We start from the raw sequence: 17,912 nt of genomic DNA on the forward strand, positions 1-17,912 counted from the left end.
AAATTTCGACCAAATTTTGACATTTTCCAAACCTAATTGAATAGATTAAAATTAACTTTTTCTGTTCGACAGTTTAATATTTTTTTGGTACAATTTTGGAAATTATTTTTCTATTTTCTGCTGTTGTTTGAAGGATTAATGTAAGTAACTTTAAATCGGTAATCTGCTTAAGTCCACCATGAACGAAAATGTTTTACTACTGGAATAAAATTGTTTCAAAATTTTTTGGAAAATTTTTGGAAATTATTTTGATTTTTCGTGCTTATTTATTTGAAGACCTTAAGAACAAATTACTTCAGATTCTTAATTTACAGAAAATTCTCCATAAGCCAGCAATTTTGTCTATCCAAATATAATCTGTTTTAACACTTTTTGGATTTTTTTTGGAGCTTTTTCCGGTTTTACGCAGTTATTTGAAGAATTATTACGAAAACGATTTTGGATTAATAATTTAATGAAAATTTCCTATCAGTAAGTACTTTTCTCTGTTCGAATAGAGACAGTTTCAACTTTTTTTTGGAAACATTTTGGAAATTATTTTGACGTTTTTCACGGTTATTTAAAGAATTACTATGAAAATGACTTTGGATTGAAAATTTACTGAAAATTTCCTGTTGGAATAGAGGCATTTTCACCTTTTTATTGAAAACTTGTTGGAAATTATTTTGCGTTTTTTGCACTTATTTGAAAATTTTGGAATAAAATTGCTTCAAATTCTTGAGTTACAGAAAAATTTCTATAAGGCAGTAATTTTGTCTATTCAAATAGGACCCATTTTAACATTTTTTGTAAATTCTTTAGAACTTTTTTCCCGTTTTCCGCAGTTATTTGAAGAATTATTACGAAAATGATTTTAAATTAATAATTTACTCAAAATTTCCTATCAGTAAATATTTTTTCTGTTCGAATCGAGAGTTTTAACTTTTGGCAATAATTTTTCGTTTTCTGCGGTTAATTGAAGAATTATTGAAAAACGATTTTGCCTTTTAAGTTTTTTTTGGAAAAATTTTGGAAATTATTTTGACGTTTTTAGCGGTTATTTAAAGAATTATCATGAAAATGACTTCGGATTGAAAATTTACTGAAGATTTCCCACGATAAGTACTTTTTCCTGTTGGAATAGAGGCATTTTCACCTCTTTGTTGGAAAAGTTTTGGAAATTATTTTGCTTTTTTCGCATTTATTTGAAGATTTTGGAAGAAAATTGTTTCAGATTCTTAAGTTACAGAAAAATTTCTATAAGGCAGTAATTTTGTCTATTCAAATAGGAGCCATTTTAACATTTTTTTGACAATTAATTTTTCGTTTTCTGCGGTTAATTGAAGAATTATTGAAAAACTATTTTGCGGTTTAAGTTTTATTGGAAAAATTTTGGAAATTATTTTGAAGTTTTTAGCGATTATTTTTAAAGAATTATTATGAAAACGACTTCGGATTGAAAATTTACTGAAAATTTCCCACGATAAGTCCTTTTTCCTGTTGGAATAGAGGCATTTTCACCTTTTTGTTTGAAAATTTTTGGAAATTATTTTGCTTTTTCCGCACTTATTTGAAGATTTTGGAAGAAAATTGCTTCAGATTATTAAGTTACACAAAAATTTCTATAAGGCAGTAATTTTGTCTATTCAAATAGGACCCATTTTAACATTTTTTGGAACTTCTTTGCCGTTTTCCGCAGTTATTTGAAGAATTATTACGAAAATGATTTTGAATTAATAATTTACTCAAAATTTCCTATCAGTAAATATTTTTTCTGTTCGAATGGAGGCAGTTTTAACTTTTGGCAATTAATTTTTTGTTTTCTGCGGTTATTTGAAGAATTAATTATTGAAAAACTATTTTGCGATTTAAGTTTTTTTGGAAAAATTTTGGAAATTATTTTGACGTTTTTAGCGATTATTTAAAGAATTACTATAACAATGACTTCGGATTGAAAATTTACTGAAAATTTCCCACGATATAGTACTTTTTCCTGTTGGAATAGAGGAATTTTCACCTTTTTGTTGGAAAATTTTTGGAAATTATTTTGGTTTTTTCGCACTTATTTGAAGATTTTGGAAGAAAATTTCTTCAGATTTTTAAGTTACAGAAAATTTTCTATAAGGCAGTAATTTTGTCTATTCAAATAGGACCCGTTTTAACATTTTTTGGAGCTTCTTTCCCGTTTTCCGCAGTTATTTGAAGAATTATTACGAAAATGATTTTAAATTAATAATTTACTCAAAATTTCCCATCAGTAAATATTTTTTTTGTTCGAATAGGGGCAGTTTTAACTTTTGGCAATTAATTTTTCGTTTTCTGCGGTTATTTGAAAAATTAATTATTGAAAAACTATTTTGCGATTTAAGTTTTTTTGGAAAAATTTTGGAAATTATTTTGACGTTTTTAGCGGTTATTTAAAGAATTACTATGAAAATGATTTCGGATTGAAAATTTACTGAAGATTTCCCACGATAAGTACTTTTTCCTGTTGAAATAGAGGCATTTTCACCTTTTTGTTGGAAAATTTTTGGAAATTATTTTGCTTTTTTCGCACTTATTTGAAGACTTTGGAAGAAAATTGCTTCAGAGTCTGAAGTTACAGAAACATTTCTATAACGCAGTAATTTTGTCTATTCAAATAGGACTCATTTTAACATTTTTTGGAAACTTTTTTCCCGTTTTCCGCAGTTATTTGAAGAATTATTACGAAAATGCTTTTAAATTAATAATTTACTCAAAATTTCCTATCAATAAATATTTTTTCTGTTCGAATGGAGGCAGTTTTAACTTTTGACAATTAATTTTTCGTTTTGTGCGGTTATTTGAAGAATTATTACGAAAATGATTTTAAATTAATAATTTACTCAAAATTTCCCATCAGTAAATATTTTTTCTGTTCGAATCGAGAGTTTTAACTTTTGGCAATAATTTTTTTGTTTTGTGCGGTTATTTGAAGAATTATTTATTGCAACATTATTTTGTGTTTTACGGTTTTTGGAAAAATTTTGGAAATTATTTTGACGTTTTTAGCGGTTATTTAAAGAATTACAATGAAAATGACTTTGGAAATTATTTTGCGTTTTTTGCACTTATTTGAAAATTTTGGAAAAAAATTGCTTCAGATTCTTAAGTTACAGAAAAATTTCTATAAGGCAGTAATTTTGTCTATTCAAATAGGACCCATTTTAACATTTTTTGGAAATTTTTTTGAACTTTTTTCCCGTTTTCCGCAGTTATTTGAAGAATTATTACGAAACTGATTTTAAATTAATAATTTAATTTACTCAAAATTTCCTATCAGTAAATATTTTTTCTGTTCGAATCGAGACAGTTTTAACTTTTGGCAATAATTTTTTCGTTTTGTGCGGTTATTTGAAGAATTATTTATTGCAACATTATTTTGCGTTTTACGTTTTTTGGAAAAATTTTGGAAATTATTTTGACGTTTTTAGCGGTTATTTAAAGAATTACAATGAAAATGACTTTGGATTGAAAATTTACTGAAAATTTCCTGTTGGAATAGAGGCATTTTCACCTTTTTGTTGGAAACTTGTTGGAATTTATTTTGCGTTTTTTGCACTTATTTGAAAATTTTGGAATAAAATTGCTTCAAATTCTGGAGTTACAGAAAAATTTCCATAAAGCAGTAATTTTGTCTATTCAAATAGAACCCATTTTAACATTTTTTGGAAATTTTTTAGAACTTTTTTCGCGTTTTCCGCAGTTATTTGAAGAATTATTACGAAAATGATTTTAAATTAACAATTTACTCAAAATTTCCCATCAGGAATATTTTTTCTGTTCGAATCGAGAGTTTTAACTTTTGGCAATAATTTTTTCGTTTTGTGCGGTTATTTGAAGAATTATTTATTGCAACATTATTTTGTGTTTTACGGTTTTTGGAAAAATTTTGGAAATTATTTTGACGTTTTTAGCGGTTATTTAAAGAATTACAATGAAAATGACTTTGGAAATTATTTTGCGTTTTTTGCACTTATTTGAAAATTTTGGAAGAAAATTGCTTCAGATTCTTGAGTTACAGAAAAATTTCTATAAGGCAGTAATTTTGTCTATTCAAATAGGACCCATTTTAACATTTTTTGGAAATTTTTTTGAACTTTCTTCCCGTTTTCCGCAGTTATTTGAAGAATTATTACGAAACTGATTTTAAATTAATAATTTAATTTACTCAAAATTTCCTATCAGTAAATATTTTTTCTGTTCGAATCGAGACAGTTTTAACTTTTGGCAATAATTTTTTCGTTTTGTGCGGTTATTTGAAGAATTATTTATTGCAACATTATTTTGCGTTTTACGGTTTTTGGAAAAAATTTGGAAATTATTTTGACGTTTTTAGCGGTTATTTAAAGAATTACAATGAAAATGACTTTGGATTGAAAATTTATTGAAAATTTCCTGTTGGAATAGAGGCATTTTCACCTTTTTATTGGAAACTTATTGGAAATTATTTTGCGTTTTTTGCACTTTTTGAAAATTTTGGAACAAATTTGCTTCAAATTCTAGAGTTACAGAAAAATCTCTATAAGGCAGTAATTTTGTCTATTCAGATAGGACCCATTTTAACATTTTTTGGAAATTTTTTGGAACTTTTTTCCCGTTTTCCGCAGTTATTTGAAGAATTATTACGAAAATGATTTGAAATTAATAATTTACTCAAAACTTCCCATCAGTAAATATTTTTTCTGTTCGAATGGAGCCAGTTTTAACTTTTGGCAATTATTTTTTCGTTTTGTGCGGTTATTTGAAGAATTATTGAAAAACTATTTTGCGTTTTAAGTTTTTTTTTGAAAAATTTTGGAAATTATTTTGACGTTTTTAGGGGGTTATTTAAAGAATTACAATGAAAATGACTTTGGATTGAAAATTTATTGAAAATTTCCTGTTGGAATAGAGGCATTTTCACCTTTTTATTGGAAACTTATTGGAAATTATTTTGCGTTTTTTGCACTTTTTAAAAATTTTGGAACAAATTTGCTTCAAATTCTAGAGTTACAGAAAAATCTCTATAAGGCAGTAATTTTGTCTATTCAGATAGGACCCATTTTAACATTTTTTGGAAATTTTTTGGAACTTTTTTCCCGTTTTCCGCAGTTATTTGAAGAATTATTACGAAAATGATTTGAAATTAATAATTTACTCAAAACTTCCCATCAGTAAATATTTTTTCTGTTCGAATGGAGCCAGTTTTAACTTTTGGCAATTATTTTTTCGTTTTGTGCGGTTATTTGAAGAATTATTCAAAAACTATTTTGCGTTTTAAGTTTTTTTTTGAAAAATTTTGGAAATTATTTTGACGTTTTTAGGGGGTTATTTAAAGAATTACAATGAAAATGACTTTGGATTGAAAATTTATTGAAGATTTCCTGTTGGAATAGAGGCATTTTCACATTTTTGTTGGAAACTTGTTGGAAATTATTTTACGTTTTTTGCACTTATTTGAAAATTTTGGAATAAAATTGCTTTAAATTCTTGAGTTACAGAAAAATCTCTATAAGGCAGTAATTTTGTCTATTCAAATAGGACCCATTTTAACATTTTTTGGAAATTTTTTAGCACTTTTTTTCCCGTTTTCCGCAGTTATTTGAAGAATTATTACGAAAATGATTTTAAATTGATAATTTACTCATAGAGGCATGTTCACCTTTTTGTTGGAAACTTGTGGGAAATTATTTTGCGTTTTTTCCACTTGTTTGAAAATTTTGGAATAAAATTGCTTCAAATTCTTGAGTTACAGAAAAATCTCTATAAGGCAGTAATTTTGTCTATTCAAATGGGACCCATTTTAATATTTTTTGGAAATTTTTTTGAACTTTTTCCCGTTTTCCGCAATTATTTGAAGAATTATTACGAAAATGATTTTGAATTAATAATTTACTCAAAATTTCCCATCAGTAAATATTTTTTCTGTTCGAATGGAGGCAGTTTTAACTTTTGGCAATTATTTTTTCGTTTTCTGCGGTCATTTGAAGAGTTATTGAAAAATTATTTTGCCTTTTCAGTTTTTTTTGGACATGCATTCCAAAACTATTCTTCACTTTGTGATTATGCAACCAACAATACAACCAAAGTACGTTCCTTAAAAATATTGTTAACAGCTAACTGAAAAAGATAAAGGAATATATTTTAATAACGATTAATGAAACTACCAAAGAGATTGTTGTAAAATTGTGCTCCTTTCTGTCAGAAATTCAAATTTTTAGACCAGTTTCGGAATTCAAGGTTTCCAAAATGTGAATAACAAATTTTCATTAAGAGAACCTCATCACCCATTGTGGATTTTGTATAAGCTTGCTTAGTTTCCACATTAAATAAACACTCTCTTAACTAGAAAAATTAAATAGATAAATATTTAAACCTTTAATAAAACAAGTACAAATTGTTACACTAGATAACACACAATACCTAATTAAACAAATTTTCACCTCATTTACTCAACCACCGTCACCACCGGAAGGTCAAACCTAACCGCAGTCAAACCGTATCACCCAATTCCACCCATACAACAAACCCATCGACCATCAAGTACCGTAACTCCACGAACGCACTCACCTGACGACCCAACGGCACGAAGCTACGTGTACATCCTCCTACCACCTAGCGTGAATCAACCGTCTCAATCTTCAGTTCAACAATTCTATCAGACCAGTGCGTTCAATGAACCTGTGCCCGAATATGCAAAATTGCGACTAAACGCCACCCTCAGCCGCAAATGGTGACTTAAGCCAGAAATGTTTTCAAAATCGGCGCAGTGCAGAAAACCGTGATTGTGATATGTTGTTGTTTGTGTTATCTACATGGACGTGTTTGTAAAGTCGTTAGTCGAAACTGCGAAAATGCAGAGAGTCAAGGGGCGAAAAAGTATTTTGTGGGCGTATTTGTGTTGGTTGTTCGGGGGGATTTTCGGGCTGCATTTGTTTTATTTGGAGAGGGATGCCCACGCGTTTTTGACTTGGAGTACCCTGGGAGGTTATGGGTTGGGGTGGCTGGCGGACGTTACCAAGATCCCGAGGTACGTGAGGGACTGCAATGAGGACCCGAAGTTTTTGGAGGAGCTGGGGGAGAGGATGAGGAAGAACAGGAAGGTACTCTTTTTGGAATTTTTTACCTTTTGTAGTTGAGAAAAAAGGGTGAAAATTGGTTTTGGTACCAAGAAGTACTAACATATTGTACTCTGATGACTAGTAGAAAGAATATGTGTGACGTAATTGCACTGCTGGTGTTATCAGTTCCTTATCTATGCTATAATATCTAGAACATGTGAAGTAGCAACAATTAGATTTTCTACAGGTGGTACTATACTTCGAAACTAATTTAGGTTTGGTTGTTAAATTTAATGGTCATTTTAATGGGTTTTGAGTGACTGCGTACAATTTTTAGTACCATTTGGGTTAATGTCGGACCCCAGATGACCCAGTACCGGTACAGGTAGAATCCCGACCCACTTATGAAAAATCATAGACGAAAAAGTGCCAATTTTCAGTGATGTTAGGTAAATTCTGAAATCTTTAGTACTAACTTGAAAAACCGAGTCGCTCAACTACGTTGCGCGTCCCCACATCCATGAAAGTTTATTCTGGTTCAAGTTCAAGGTTTTCGCCTTGTTAATGACTGTAATAACATGTAAAATATGAATTTAAAGAGAAAAAAGTTAATTGACTGTTTACTTCATATGTAACGTAAGCCCGATAAAACCCTCGTTTAATAAAGTCAAATAAACCCCAAACAGATATAAATCAAATTTTAAATGTTATTTAACACATTTGCATTGTTGCCCGCTTAATTAAATTAGGTTGGGTTGCACCAAGTTGAAATTAAATTGGCAGACCTGTTTTCAAATTTCTTGGAATCCGTAACTTTCAAGGTTGCGTTGTACTTAAGTCACATTATGTAAGTTGGTACTTATGAGGTAGTTAAAAAGTTGGTACTTTGAGCTTGAAATTTATGTTTTGTTCGACCACACGTGCTCATCGTAATTAAGAGGAAATTGCAATCTAATTACGTTATTAATGTATAAATTGTGATAGATTTTGTTAATGTGTACTGTGATGATGTTATACTGGGTGATTTTTAACATATCGAAAAATTGTACTGGTCATCCCCACACATAATAAAATCCATCTCCAAATTTTATAATAGCAATATAATGTTATTTTAATTTTGTAAAGTAACAACTCCTCTACTTGTGGTTTATGAACCCGTGTTGAGTTTTTATTGTAGGCATTTAGCTTTTTGGAAAAAAGATTGTTTAACAAGATTTTACAATCCAACTTGAAATTGCAAATTCAAATGCTTTGAAATCTTGCAAACGCTTTAAGGCTAGTGGAAGTATGGTAAATCGCTTATAAACATTTTTCTTTTTTTCGATTTCTTGATTTTCGTTTTTTTGATTCTCCAATTTTTAAATTTTTCCGCTCTTAAATTTTTTGATATTTTAATTTTTCGATCTTTCAATTTTTCTATTTATCAATTTTTTTTACTTAAATTTTTCACTTTTTAATTTTCCGTTTTTTCGATTCTAGAGTATTTACATTTTTCGATTTCTCGATATTTCAATTTTTAGATATTCAATATTTCTTCGATTTTTCGATTTTCGATATTTGAATTTTAGGAACTTTCAATTTTTGAATTCCCTAATTTTTGGTGTTTCAACTTTTCGATTTTTAAATATTCCGGTTTTTCAGTTTATCAATTTCGCGATTTCTCGATTTATCGAGTTTCGATGTTTCGATTTTTTCTTAATTTAAATTTTTCAAAATTTTCTATTTTTAATTTTCGATTTTGGACTGTTTTGATGTTTCGATTTCTTGATGTTTCAATTAGTCAAGGTTTCGATTCTTCAATTTGTCTTTATTTTTCAATTTTTCGATTTATGATTCTATCAATTTTTCGATATTTGAGTTTTAAAATGTTTTTCAATTTTTCGATTATTCAATTTTTTGATATTTTTAATTTCTCGATTTTTCGGTTTTTTGATTTCTCAAGTTTTCGATATTTCAGTTTTTGGATTTTCCCGTTTTTCGATTCCTCAATTTTTTAGATTTTTCGGTTTTTCGATTGATCGTTTTATCAGTATTTTGATATTTGAGTTTTGGAATTTTTCAATTTTTCGGTTCTTCAATTTTTCGATATTTGGAATTTTCAATTTTTCAATTTTCTTATTAATCGATTTGTTTTTATTTTAAATTTTTCAGTTATAATTATCGTTTTTTCGATTCTGGACCATTTAGATTTTTCGACTTCTCGATTTTTTGATTTTTCAATCTTTTGAGTTTCGATTTCTCGATATTTCAACGTTTCGATTTTTCACTTTTTCGATTTTTGAGTATTTCGATTTTTCAGTTTATCAATTTTGCGATTTCTCGATTTATCGAGTCTCGAAGTTTCCATATTTTTCTTAATTTAAATTTTTCAAAATTGTCGATTTTTAATTTTCGATTTTGGGCTATTTAGATGTTTCGACTTCTAGATGTTTCATTTAGTCAATTTTTCGATTTCTCAATTTTTTAGTTCTTTAATTTTTCTTTATTTTTCAATTTTTCGATTTACAGTTTTATCAGTTTTTCGATGTTTGAGTTTTAAATTTTTTTTTTTCAATTTTTCGATTCTTCAATTTTTTGATATTTTTAATTTCTCGAATTTTTAATTTTTTGATTTTCCAATTTCTCAATTTTTCATTTTTGTTCGATTTTTCAATTTTTTGGTTTTTAAGTTTTCGTTTTTTAGCGTTTCTAAATTCTCAACTTTTCGATTTCTCAATTTTTCTACTTTTTGACTTTCCGACTTTAAGATTATTCGATTTTCCTATTTCTCGGATCTCGACCGTGTTTCGATTTCTCGATTTTTCTATATATTTCTCGATTTTTAGATCTTTCACTTCTTCGATTTTTCGACTTTTCGATTTTTCCGTTTTCCGATTTCTCAGTTTTTCTTCGATTTTCCAGTTTTTCGAAATTTAAGTTTTGGTATTTTAATTTTTCGATTTTTCAGGTTTTCTTGACTTTTCGATTTCTCGATTTTTCGACTTTTTAACTTTTCGACTTTCATATTATTCAATTTTGTGATTTTTGTATTTCTAGATCACTCGACCTTTCGATGTTTCCATTCTCGATTTTTCGATTTTTCAGGTTTTTAATTTTTTAAATTTTCGATTTTTCCGTTTTCCCATATTTGAGTTTTGATATTTTAATTTTTTGATTTTTAATTTCTCGATTTTGAGCCATTGTGATTTCTGGATTTTTCGATTTCTCAACTTTTCGATTTCTCTGCTCATTTTTTTAATGTCTTAATTTTTCAATTTTTTATTTTTTGTTTTTTCAATTTTGGGCATTTTGACATTTCTCAGTTTTTTAATTCTTCAATTTTCCTAGATTTTTCAACTTTTCGATATTTAAATTTTGCGATTTTCCAATTTTTCTATTTTTCAATTTTTGATATCTTAACTTTCAAATTTTTCACTTTTTGGGTTTTTTAATATTTCGATTTTTCAGCTATTCATTTTTCGATTTTTTGATTTATCGAGTTTTTACGTTTCGATTTTTCAATTGTTGAGTTTCTCGAATTTTTTGGCTTTGGACTAGTTCGATTTTTCGATTTCCCGTTTGTTCAATTTTTCAGTTTTTCCATTCTTCTTTGATTTTTCAATTTTTCAATGCTTCAATTTTTTGATATTTTAGTTTGTCGATTTTAATTTTTGGTTTTCCCTTTTTTATTTTTTTTTCATTTTTCAGTTTCTCGATTTTTCAAGCTTCGATTTTTCTATTTTTCGATATTTCAATTTTTGCGATTTTTCAGTTTTTGTATTCTTCCATTTTTTAATTTTTTTTTAATTTTCGATGTTTCGATTTTCTTATTTTTCGGTTTCGCAATTTTCCTATATTTCAGTTTTGAGATTTTTCAATTTTTGGCGGTTCTAAATCTTTGATTTTCCGGTTTTTCCATATTTGAGTTTTGATATTTTAATTTTTCGATTCTTTTAAATTTTTCAATTTTCCAGTTTTTCGGTACATATTTCGGTTTTTCGATTTTTGTAAAATTTAAATTTGTCAATTTTTAATTTCTCGATTTTGAGTCATTGTGATTTCTGGATTTTTCGATTTCTCGACTTTTCGATTTCTCTACTTTCCATTTTTTTAATGTATTAATTTTTCAATTTTTAATTTTTCGTTTTTTCAATTATAGGCATTTTGACATTTCTCAATTTTTCGACTCTTCAATTTTCCTAGATTTTTCAACTTTTCAATATTTAAATTCTACGATTTTCCAATTTTTCTTTTTTTCAATTTTTGATATTTTTAACTTTGTAAATTTTCACTTTTTGGGTTTTTTAATATTTCGATTTTTCAGCTTTTCATTTTATCGAGTTTCTCGAATTTTTGGTATCACAATTTTTTGATTTTGGACTATATCTTCGATTTTTCGACTTTCCGTTTGTTCGATTTTTCAGTTTTTCCATTCGTCTTTGAATTTTCAATTTTTCTATTCTTCAACTTTTTGATATTCCAGTTTTCCGATTTTTCAAGTTTAGATTTTTCAATTTTTCGATATTTCAGTTTTGGGATTTTTCAGTTTTTGGATTCTTCCTTCAATTTCTCATTTTCTTAAATTTTAAATGTTTCGCTGTTCTTATTTTTCGGTTTCTCAATTTTCCTATATTTCAATTTTACGATTTTTCAATTTTTGGCGGTTCTAAATTTTCGATTTTCCGGTTTTTCGACTTTTCGAATGTTAGATTTTTAGGCTTTTCGATTTTTCGATTTTCCAATTTTTCAATGTTTCGATATGTCAATTTTTCGATTTTTAAATGTTTAATATATTAGTTTATCGATTTTTCGATTTCTTTCAATTACTCGACTTTTCTTTTTCTCGATTTTTCAATCTTTCCATTCTTGGATTTTTCGATATTTCAGGAGTTTGACTTTTTAAATTTTCGATTTTCCGATTTCCCGATTCCGATTTCCGTTTTTCGGTTTCAGTTTTCTTCGATTTTTCAATTTTTCGTTTTTTCAGTCATTCGATTTATTGATTTTTGCAAAACTTAAATTTTCCAATTTTTAATTTTTCGATATTGAGCTGTTGTGATTTCTCAATTTTTCGATTTTTCGACTTCTCGACTTTTCAATTTCTCAATATTTCATTTTTTTAATATTTCAATTTTTCAATTTTGGCGGTTCTAAATTTTCGATTTTTCGGTTTTTCGACTTTTCGACTTTTACATTTTTCGGCTTTTCGATTTTTTGATTTTCCAATTTTTCAATGTTTCGATATTGCAATTTTTCGAGTTTTCGAATTCTCAATTTCTCGACTTTTCTTTTTCTTCGATTTTCCAGTTTTTCGAAATTTAAGTTTTGGTATTTTAATTTTTCGATTTTTCAGGTTTTCTTGACTTTTCGATTTCTCGATTTTTCGACTTTTTAACTTTTCGACTTTCATATTATTCAATTTTGTGATTTTTGTATTTCTAGATCACTCGACCTTTCGATGTTTCCATTCTCGATTTTTCGATTTTTCAGGTTTTTAATTTTTTAAATTTTCGATTTTTCCGTTTTCCGATATTTGAGTTTTGATATTTTAATTTTTCGATTTTTAATTTCTCGATTTTGAGCCATTGTGATTTCTGGATTTTTCGATTTCTCAACTTTTCGATTTCTCTGCTCATTTTTTTAATGTCTTAATTTTTCAATTTTTTATTTTTTGTTTTTTCAATTTTGGGCATTTTGACATTTCTCAGTTTTTCAATTCTTCAATTTTCCTAGATTTTTCAACTTTTCGATATTTAAATTTTGCGATTTTCCAATTTTTCTATTTTTCAATTTTTGATATCTTAACTTTCAAATTTTTCACTTTTTGGGTTTTTTAATATTTCGATTTATCAGCTTTTCATTTTTCGATTTTTTGATTTATCGAGTTTTTACGTTTCGATTTTTCAATTGTTGAGTTTCTCGAATTTTTTGGCTTTGGACTAGTTCGATTTTTCGATTTCCCGTTTGTTCAATTTTTCAGTTTTTCCATTCTTCTTTGATTTTTCAATTTTTCAATGCTTCAATTTTTTGATATTTTAGTTTGTCGATTTTAATTTTTGATTTTCCCTTTTTTATTTTTTTTCATTTTCAGTTTCTCGATTTTTCAAGCTTCGATTTTTCTATTTTTCGATATTTCAATTTTTGCGATTTTTCAGTTTTTGGATTCTTCCATTTTTTAATTTTTTTAAATTTTCGATGTTTCGATTTTCTTATTTTTCGGTTTCTCAATTTTCCTATATTTCAGTTTTGCGATTTTTCAATTTTTGACGGTTCTAAATCTTTGATTTTTCGGTTTTTCCATATTTGAGTCTTGATATTCTCGTTTTTCGAGTCTTTTAAATTTTTCGATTTTCCAGTTTTTCAATACATATTTCGGTTTTTCGATTTTTGTAAAATTTAAATTTTTCAATTTTTAATTTTTCGATTTTGAGGTATTGTGATTTCTGGATTTTTCGATTTCTCTACTTTTCATTTTTTTAATGTATTCATTTTTTAATTTTTAATTTTTCGTTTTTTCAATTTTGGGCATTTTGACATTTCTTAGTTTTTCAATTCTTCAATTTTCTTCCTAGATTTTTCAACTTTTCGATATTTAAATTGGGCGATTTTCCAATTTTTCTATTTTTCAACTTTTGATATCTTAACTTTCCAATTTTCACTTTTTGGGTTTTTAAATATTTCGATTTTTCAGCTTTTCATTTTTCGATTTCTTGATGTATCGAGTTTTTACGTTTCGATTTTTCGATTTCCCGTTTGATTTTTCAGTTTCTCGATTTTTCAAGTTTCGGTTTCTCAATTTGCCTATATTCCAGTTTTGCGATTTTTCAATTTTTGGCGGTTCTAAATCTTTGATTCTCCGGTTTTTCCATATTTGAGTTTTGATATTTTAATTTTTCGATTCTTTTAAATTTTTAATTTTCCAGTTTTTCAATAGATGTTTCGGTTTTTCGATTTTTGTAAAATTTAAATTTTTCGATTTTTAATTTCTCGATTTTGAGCCTTTGTGACTTCTGGATTTTTCGATTTCTAGACTTTTCGATTTCTCCACTTTTCATTTTTTTTTGTCTTAATTTTTCAATTTTTAATTTTTTGTTTTTTCAATTTTTGGCATTTTTCAATTCTTCAATTTTCCTAGATTTTTCAACTTTCCGATATTTAAATTTTGCGATTTTCCAATTTTTCTATTTTTCAATTTTTGATATTTTAACTTTCCAATTTTTCAGCTTCTTATTTTTCGATTTCTTGATATATCGAGTTTCTCGAATTTTTTGGTATCACAATTTTTTGATTTTGGACTACATCTTCGATTTTTCGACTTTCCGTTTGTTCGATTTTTCAGTTTTTCCATTTTTCTTTGATTTTTCAATTTTTCAGTTCCTCAACTTTTTGATATTTTAGTTTTTCGATTTTAATTTTTGATTTTTTTTTATTTTTCAGTTTCCCAATTTTTCAAGTTTAGATTTTCCAATTTTTCGATATTTCACTTTTTGAATTCTTCGATTTCTTTTTTTTCTTAATTTTCGATTATTTCAGTTTTATGATTTTTTAATTTTTGGCGGTTCTAAATTTTCCATTTTCCGGTTTTTCGAGTTTTCGAATGTTAGATTTTTAGGCTTTTCGATTCTTCGATTCAATTATATGTCAATTGATCGATTTTTAAATGTTTAATATACTAGTTTATCGATTTTTCGATTTCTCGATCTCTCGACCTTTCGATGTTTCAATTACTCGACTTTTCTTTTTCCCGATTTTTCAGTTGTTTGACTTTTTAAATTTTCAATTTTCCGATTTCCCGATTTTTCGATTTTTCGGTTTCAGTTTTCTTCGATTTTTCAATTTTTCGTTTTTTCAGTTATTCAATTTTGAGCGATTTTGATTTCTCAATTTTTCGATTTTTCGACTTCTCGACTTCAATTTCTCAATTTTTCATTTTTTTAATATTTCAATTTTTCAATTTGGGTTTTTTTGACTTTTCGACTTTTAGATTTTTCGGCTTTTCGATTTTTCGATTTTCCAATTTTTCAATGTTTCGATATTGCAATTTTTCAATTTTTCGAATTCTGGATCTCTCGACTTTTCGATGTTTCGGTTTCTCGACCTTCCGTTTTTCGATTTCAGTTTTCTTCGTTTTTTCAATTTTTCGATAATTGAGTTTTGATATTTTAATTTTTAGATTTTTTTATATTCTACAGTTTTTAGATTTTTCAATTTTTCGGTTTTTAAGTTTTTCGTTTTTTCAGTTTTTCAATTTTACGATTTATCGATTTTTGTAAAATTTAAATTTTTCTATTTTCTTTTTTTTCAATTTTTAATTTTTTTAATACTTTAATTTTTCAATTTTGGGCTATTTTGATTTTTCAAATTCTCGGTCCTTCGATTTATCAGTTTTTTGATGTTTCAGTTTTGGGATTTTTTAATTTTTTAATTGTTCAACTTTTCGATATTCGAATTTTGAGATTTTCCAATTTTTCTATTCTTCAGTTTTTGATATTTGCATTTTACGATTTTTTAAATTTCAGGTTTTCCGATTTCTCGATTTCTCGTTTTTTTGATTTTTCACTTTTTCGATTTTTCGATTTTCTAGTTTTGAGGTCTCAATTTTTCAATATTTTCGGGAGTTTTCAGTTTTTCGATTCTTCAATTTCACGATTTTCCAAATTATCAATGCTTCGATCTCTATTTTTCGATTTCTCGATTTTCCGATATTTCAAGTTTTCGATTTTTCAATTTTTGGCGGTTCCAAATTTTCGACTTTTCGAATTTTAGAGTTTTCGGCTTTTCGATTTTTCAGATGCGATCTTGATGAAACTTTTTTAAAATGTTTATTTTAATATATCATCTTATAATGAAATAAAATATTATTAAGCAAGGCGGACTCATAAACCACAAGTACAAGAGCATGGTATTTTATACAATTTGAAAAGTATTTACTGTGCAAAAAATAACGGCATCAAATTGTTTCGAAAATTATCGATAATCACTGTTCATTAGAATGAGTGAAGTGGCCTAGGAGACCCACCATATAATACTAAAATAAATTTCAAAAAAACATATTAACCGTCTCTAAAATCTCTTCTAGCCCCCGTTCTCAACCAGCCGCTTCATTTCAGCTGTGATGGTCGGCTACCTGTGGGGTCAACTCGTAATCATGGCAATCCCCGAGGACGAAATAGCCGGCTTCAACTGGAAAATCTTCCACTGGGTTATTCCATTCGCCGTGGCTCTCGGTAACAACAATCACCCATCACGAACTCTACCCAAAAACCCAACCAATTAACTTTTTAGGCGTCTGGGTGGTCGGAAACATCGGCCGAGAAACCGGCCAACTGTGGTTAACCATGGCGGCCTCCTACGGCAGCTACACCACCCGATGGTACTTCCCCGACGAGAACGTCTGGCTGACCGTGATGGTCTTCACCGCCGCGCTCACCTTCGACTCGTTCTCCAAACAGTGGAGGAGGACCCCGCGCACGCCAAAGAGCTTCGCCCGGAGAGTGACCACGTTGACTCTGTGTGCTTTGGTGTATGTGGCGTTGTGGTCGTCGTACTTTTACTTTAACGGAAAAATTACCGACTCGAATGGTGACGAGATTCCAGTGCACGAGGCTTTACATCACTTTTTCACGTCGCCGTGGTGGACGGACTTGAAGCAGTCGCTGTACGACACGTACCAGTACGCCCAGCACCACGGATGGTAGGAATTTTGACGATTTTTGGAAAATAGATTTCAGAATTGGGGGCAAGTGTGGCACGTCGTGTCGCGCTAGAATTGTCTAACTAGAACGGTGGTGGTGTTGTTTGGTCGCGACAACACCTGGGTGTCGATTTATTTCAAAAAAACTAAATTTTTGGTTTTTGATTTTTTATTTTTGTTTTCTAGGTACGAAATATGGCGCCAGATCATCGAACTATCAGACCCCCAAGGCGAACAAAACGCTTACAAGGTCCTAGGGGTGGGACCATCGTCGAGTCAGTCGGAAATCACGAGCAAATGGCGGGCCCTGAGCAGAGAATGGCACCCAGATAAAGTGAAGGATCCCGAGCAGCGCAAAGTCGCCCAGGAAAAGTTTATGGAAATCCAGCAAGCTTACGACATTTTGTCGAATATCAAAGCCAAAAGGAGGAGAAAAAATAAAAAGTCTGTCGCCAGTGATTGAACTAGCGGAGTCAATTATTGTAATATATATGAGTTTATTGTGTTAATGATCTGAGATTTTATTAAATTCAGTCTATTTAGAAATGGTTTTATTTTTGAAAATGTGCAAGACGACGTCATCGTTTTTAATATCTTTACGGTAATGACAAAGTACACTTAAAAATGAGATTAATGCTTCGCGGATTTTCTACCTCATCAATTTTCAGATTGCGTAAAGACATTAAATTAAACCTGTTGTAACAATGTTTTAAATTAATTTTTGTGGGGTACTTACGTTACAATTGTGCTACAAATTATGGATGATGTTCATAAAATACTTTATGTCTTTCCAGTGTTGCATTATTGAGTCCATGTTTATGTTTATGGCAGCTTAGTGTTATTCAAGGAGTTTTGAGCAGGCAACACGCAATACACATTTGTATAAATAATAATCTAAATGTTGAAATGGATTCTGTTAACATCAAAATTAAAAATTGAATATCGAAGAATTAAAATAATGAAAAATTTGTTGAAAGTCATTTTTTTAAAAATAGCCTTTCTATATTTTTAAAAAATACTATTGGGGTCATTCTTAAAAAAAAGACATTTGGGGATCTCGAGGAGGTTTCACATTCTAAAAAGACAATTTAAAATTTTCTAAATTTTTCCAAAAAATTTGTCAAAATGTATTCAATCAACTGGCAATTGTTGTCAAATTGTAGATAATCTTCTGTTAATTACAAATTTGAAATAGT

The 17,912-nt window shown here is 28.5% G+C and overlaps 1 protein-coding gene across 1 annotated transcript; it reads left to right on the plus strand.

Moving 5' to 3' along the window:
• Positions 1-6,430: 6,430 nt before the first annotated feature.
• On the plus strand, positions 6,431-17,262 carry LOC135128293 (dnaJ homolog subfamily C member 22). The gene is made up of 4 exons (XM_064055200.1): positions 6,431-7,085; positions 16,102-16,249; positions 16,308-16,716; positions 16,903-17,262. The coding sequence occupies exons 1-4, from the start codon at positions 6,798-6,800 to the stop codon at positions 17,177-17,179; spliced, it is 1,122 nt and encodes a 373-aa protein (XP_063911270.1). The 5' UTR covers positions 6,431-6,797; the 3' UTR covers positions 17,180-17,262.
• The last annotated feature ends 650 nt before the right edge of the window (positions 17,263-17,912 follow it).

The sequence above is a fragment of the Zophobas morio genome, unplaced genomic scaffold (genome assembly GCF_036711695.1).
Source record: "Zophobas morio isolate AGI-343-1 ecotype UQ-CSIRO unplaced genomic scaffold, CSIRO_AGI_Zmor_V1 ptg000012l, whole genome shotgun sequence".
In the NCBI taxonomy this organism is placed as follows: Eukaryota; Metazoa; Arthropoda; class Insecta; order Coleoptera; family Tenebrionidae; genus Zophobas; species Zophobas morio.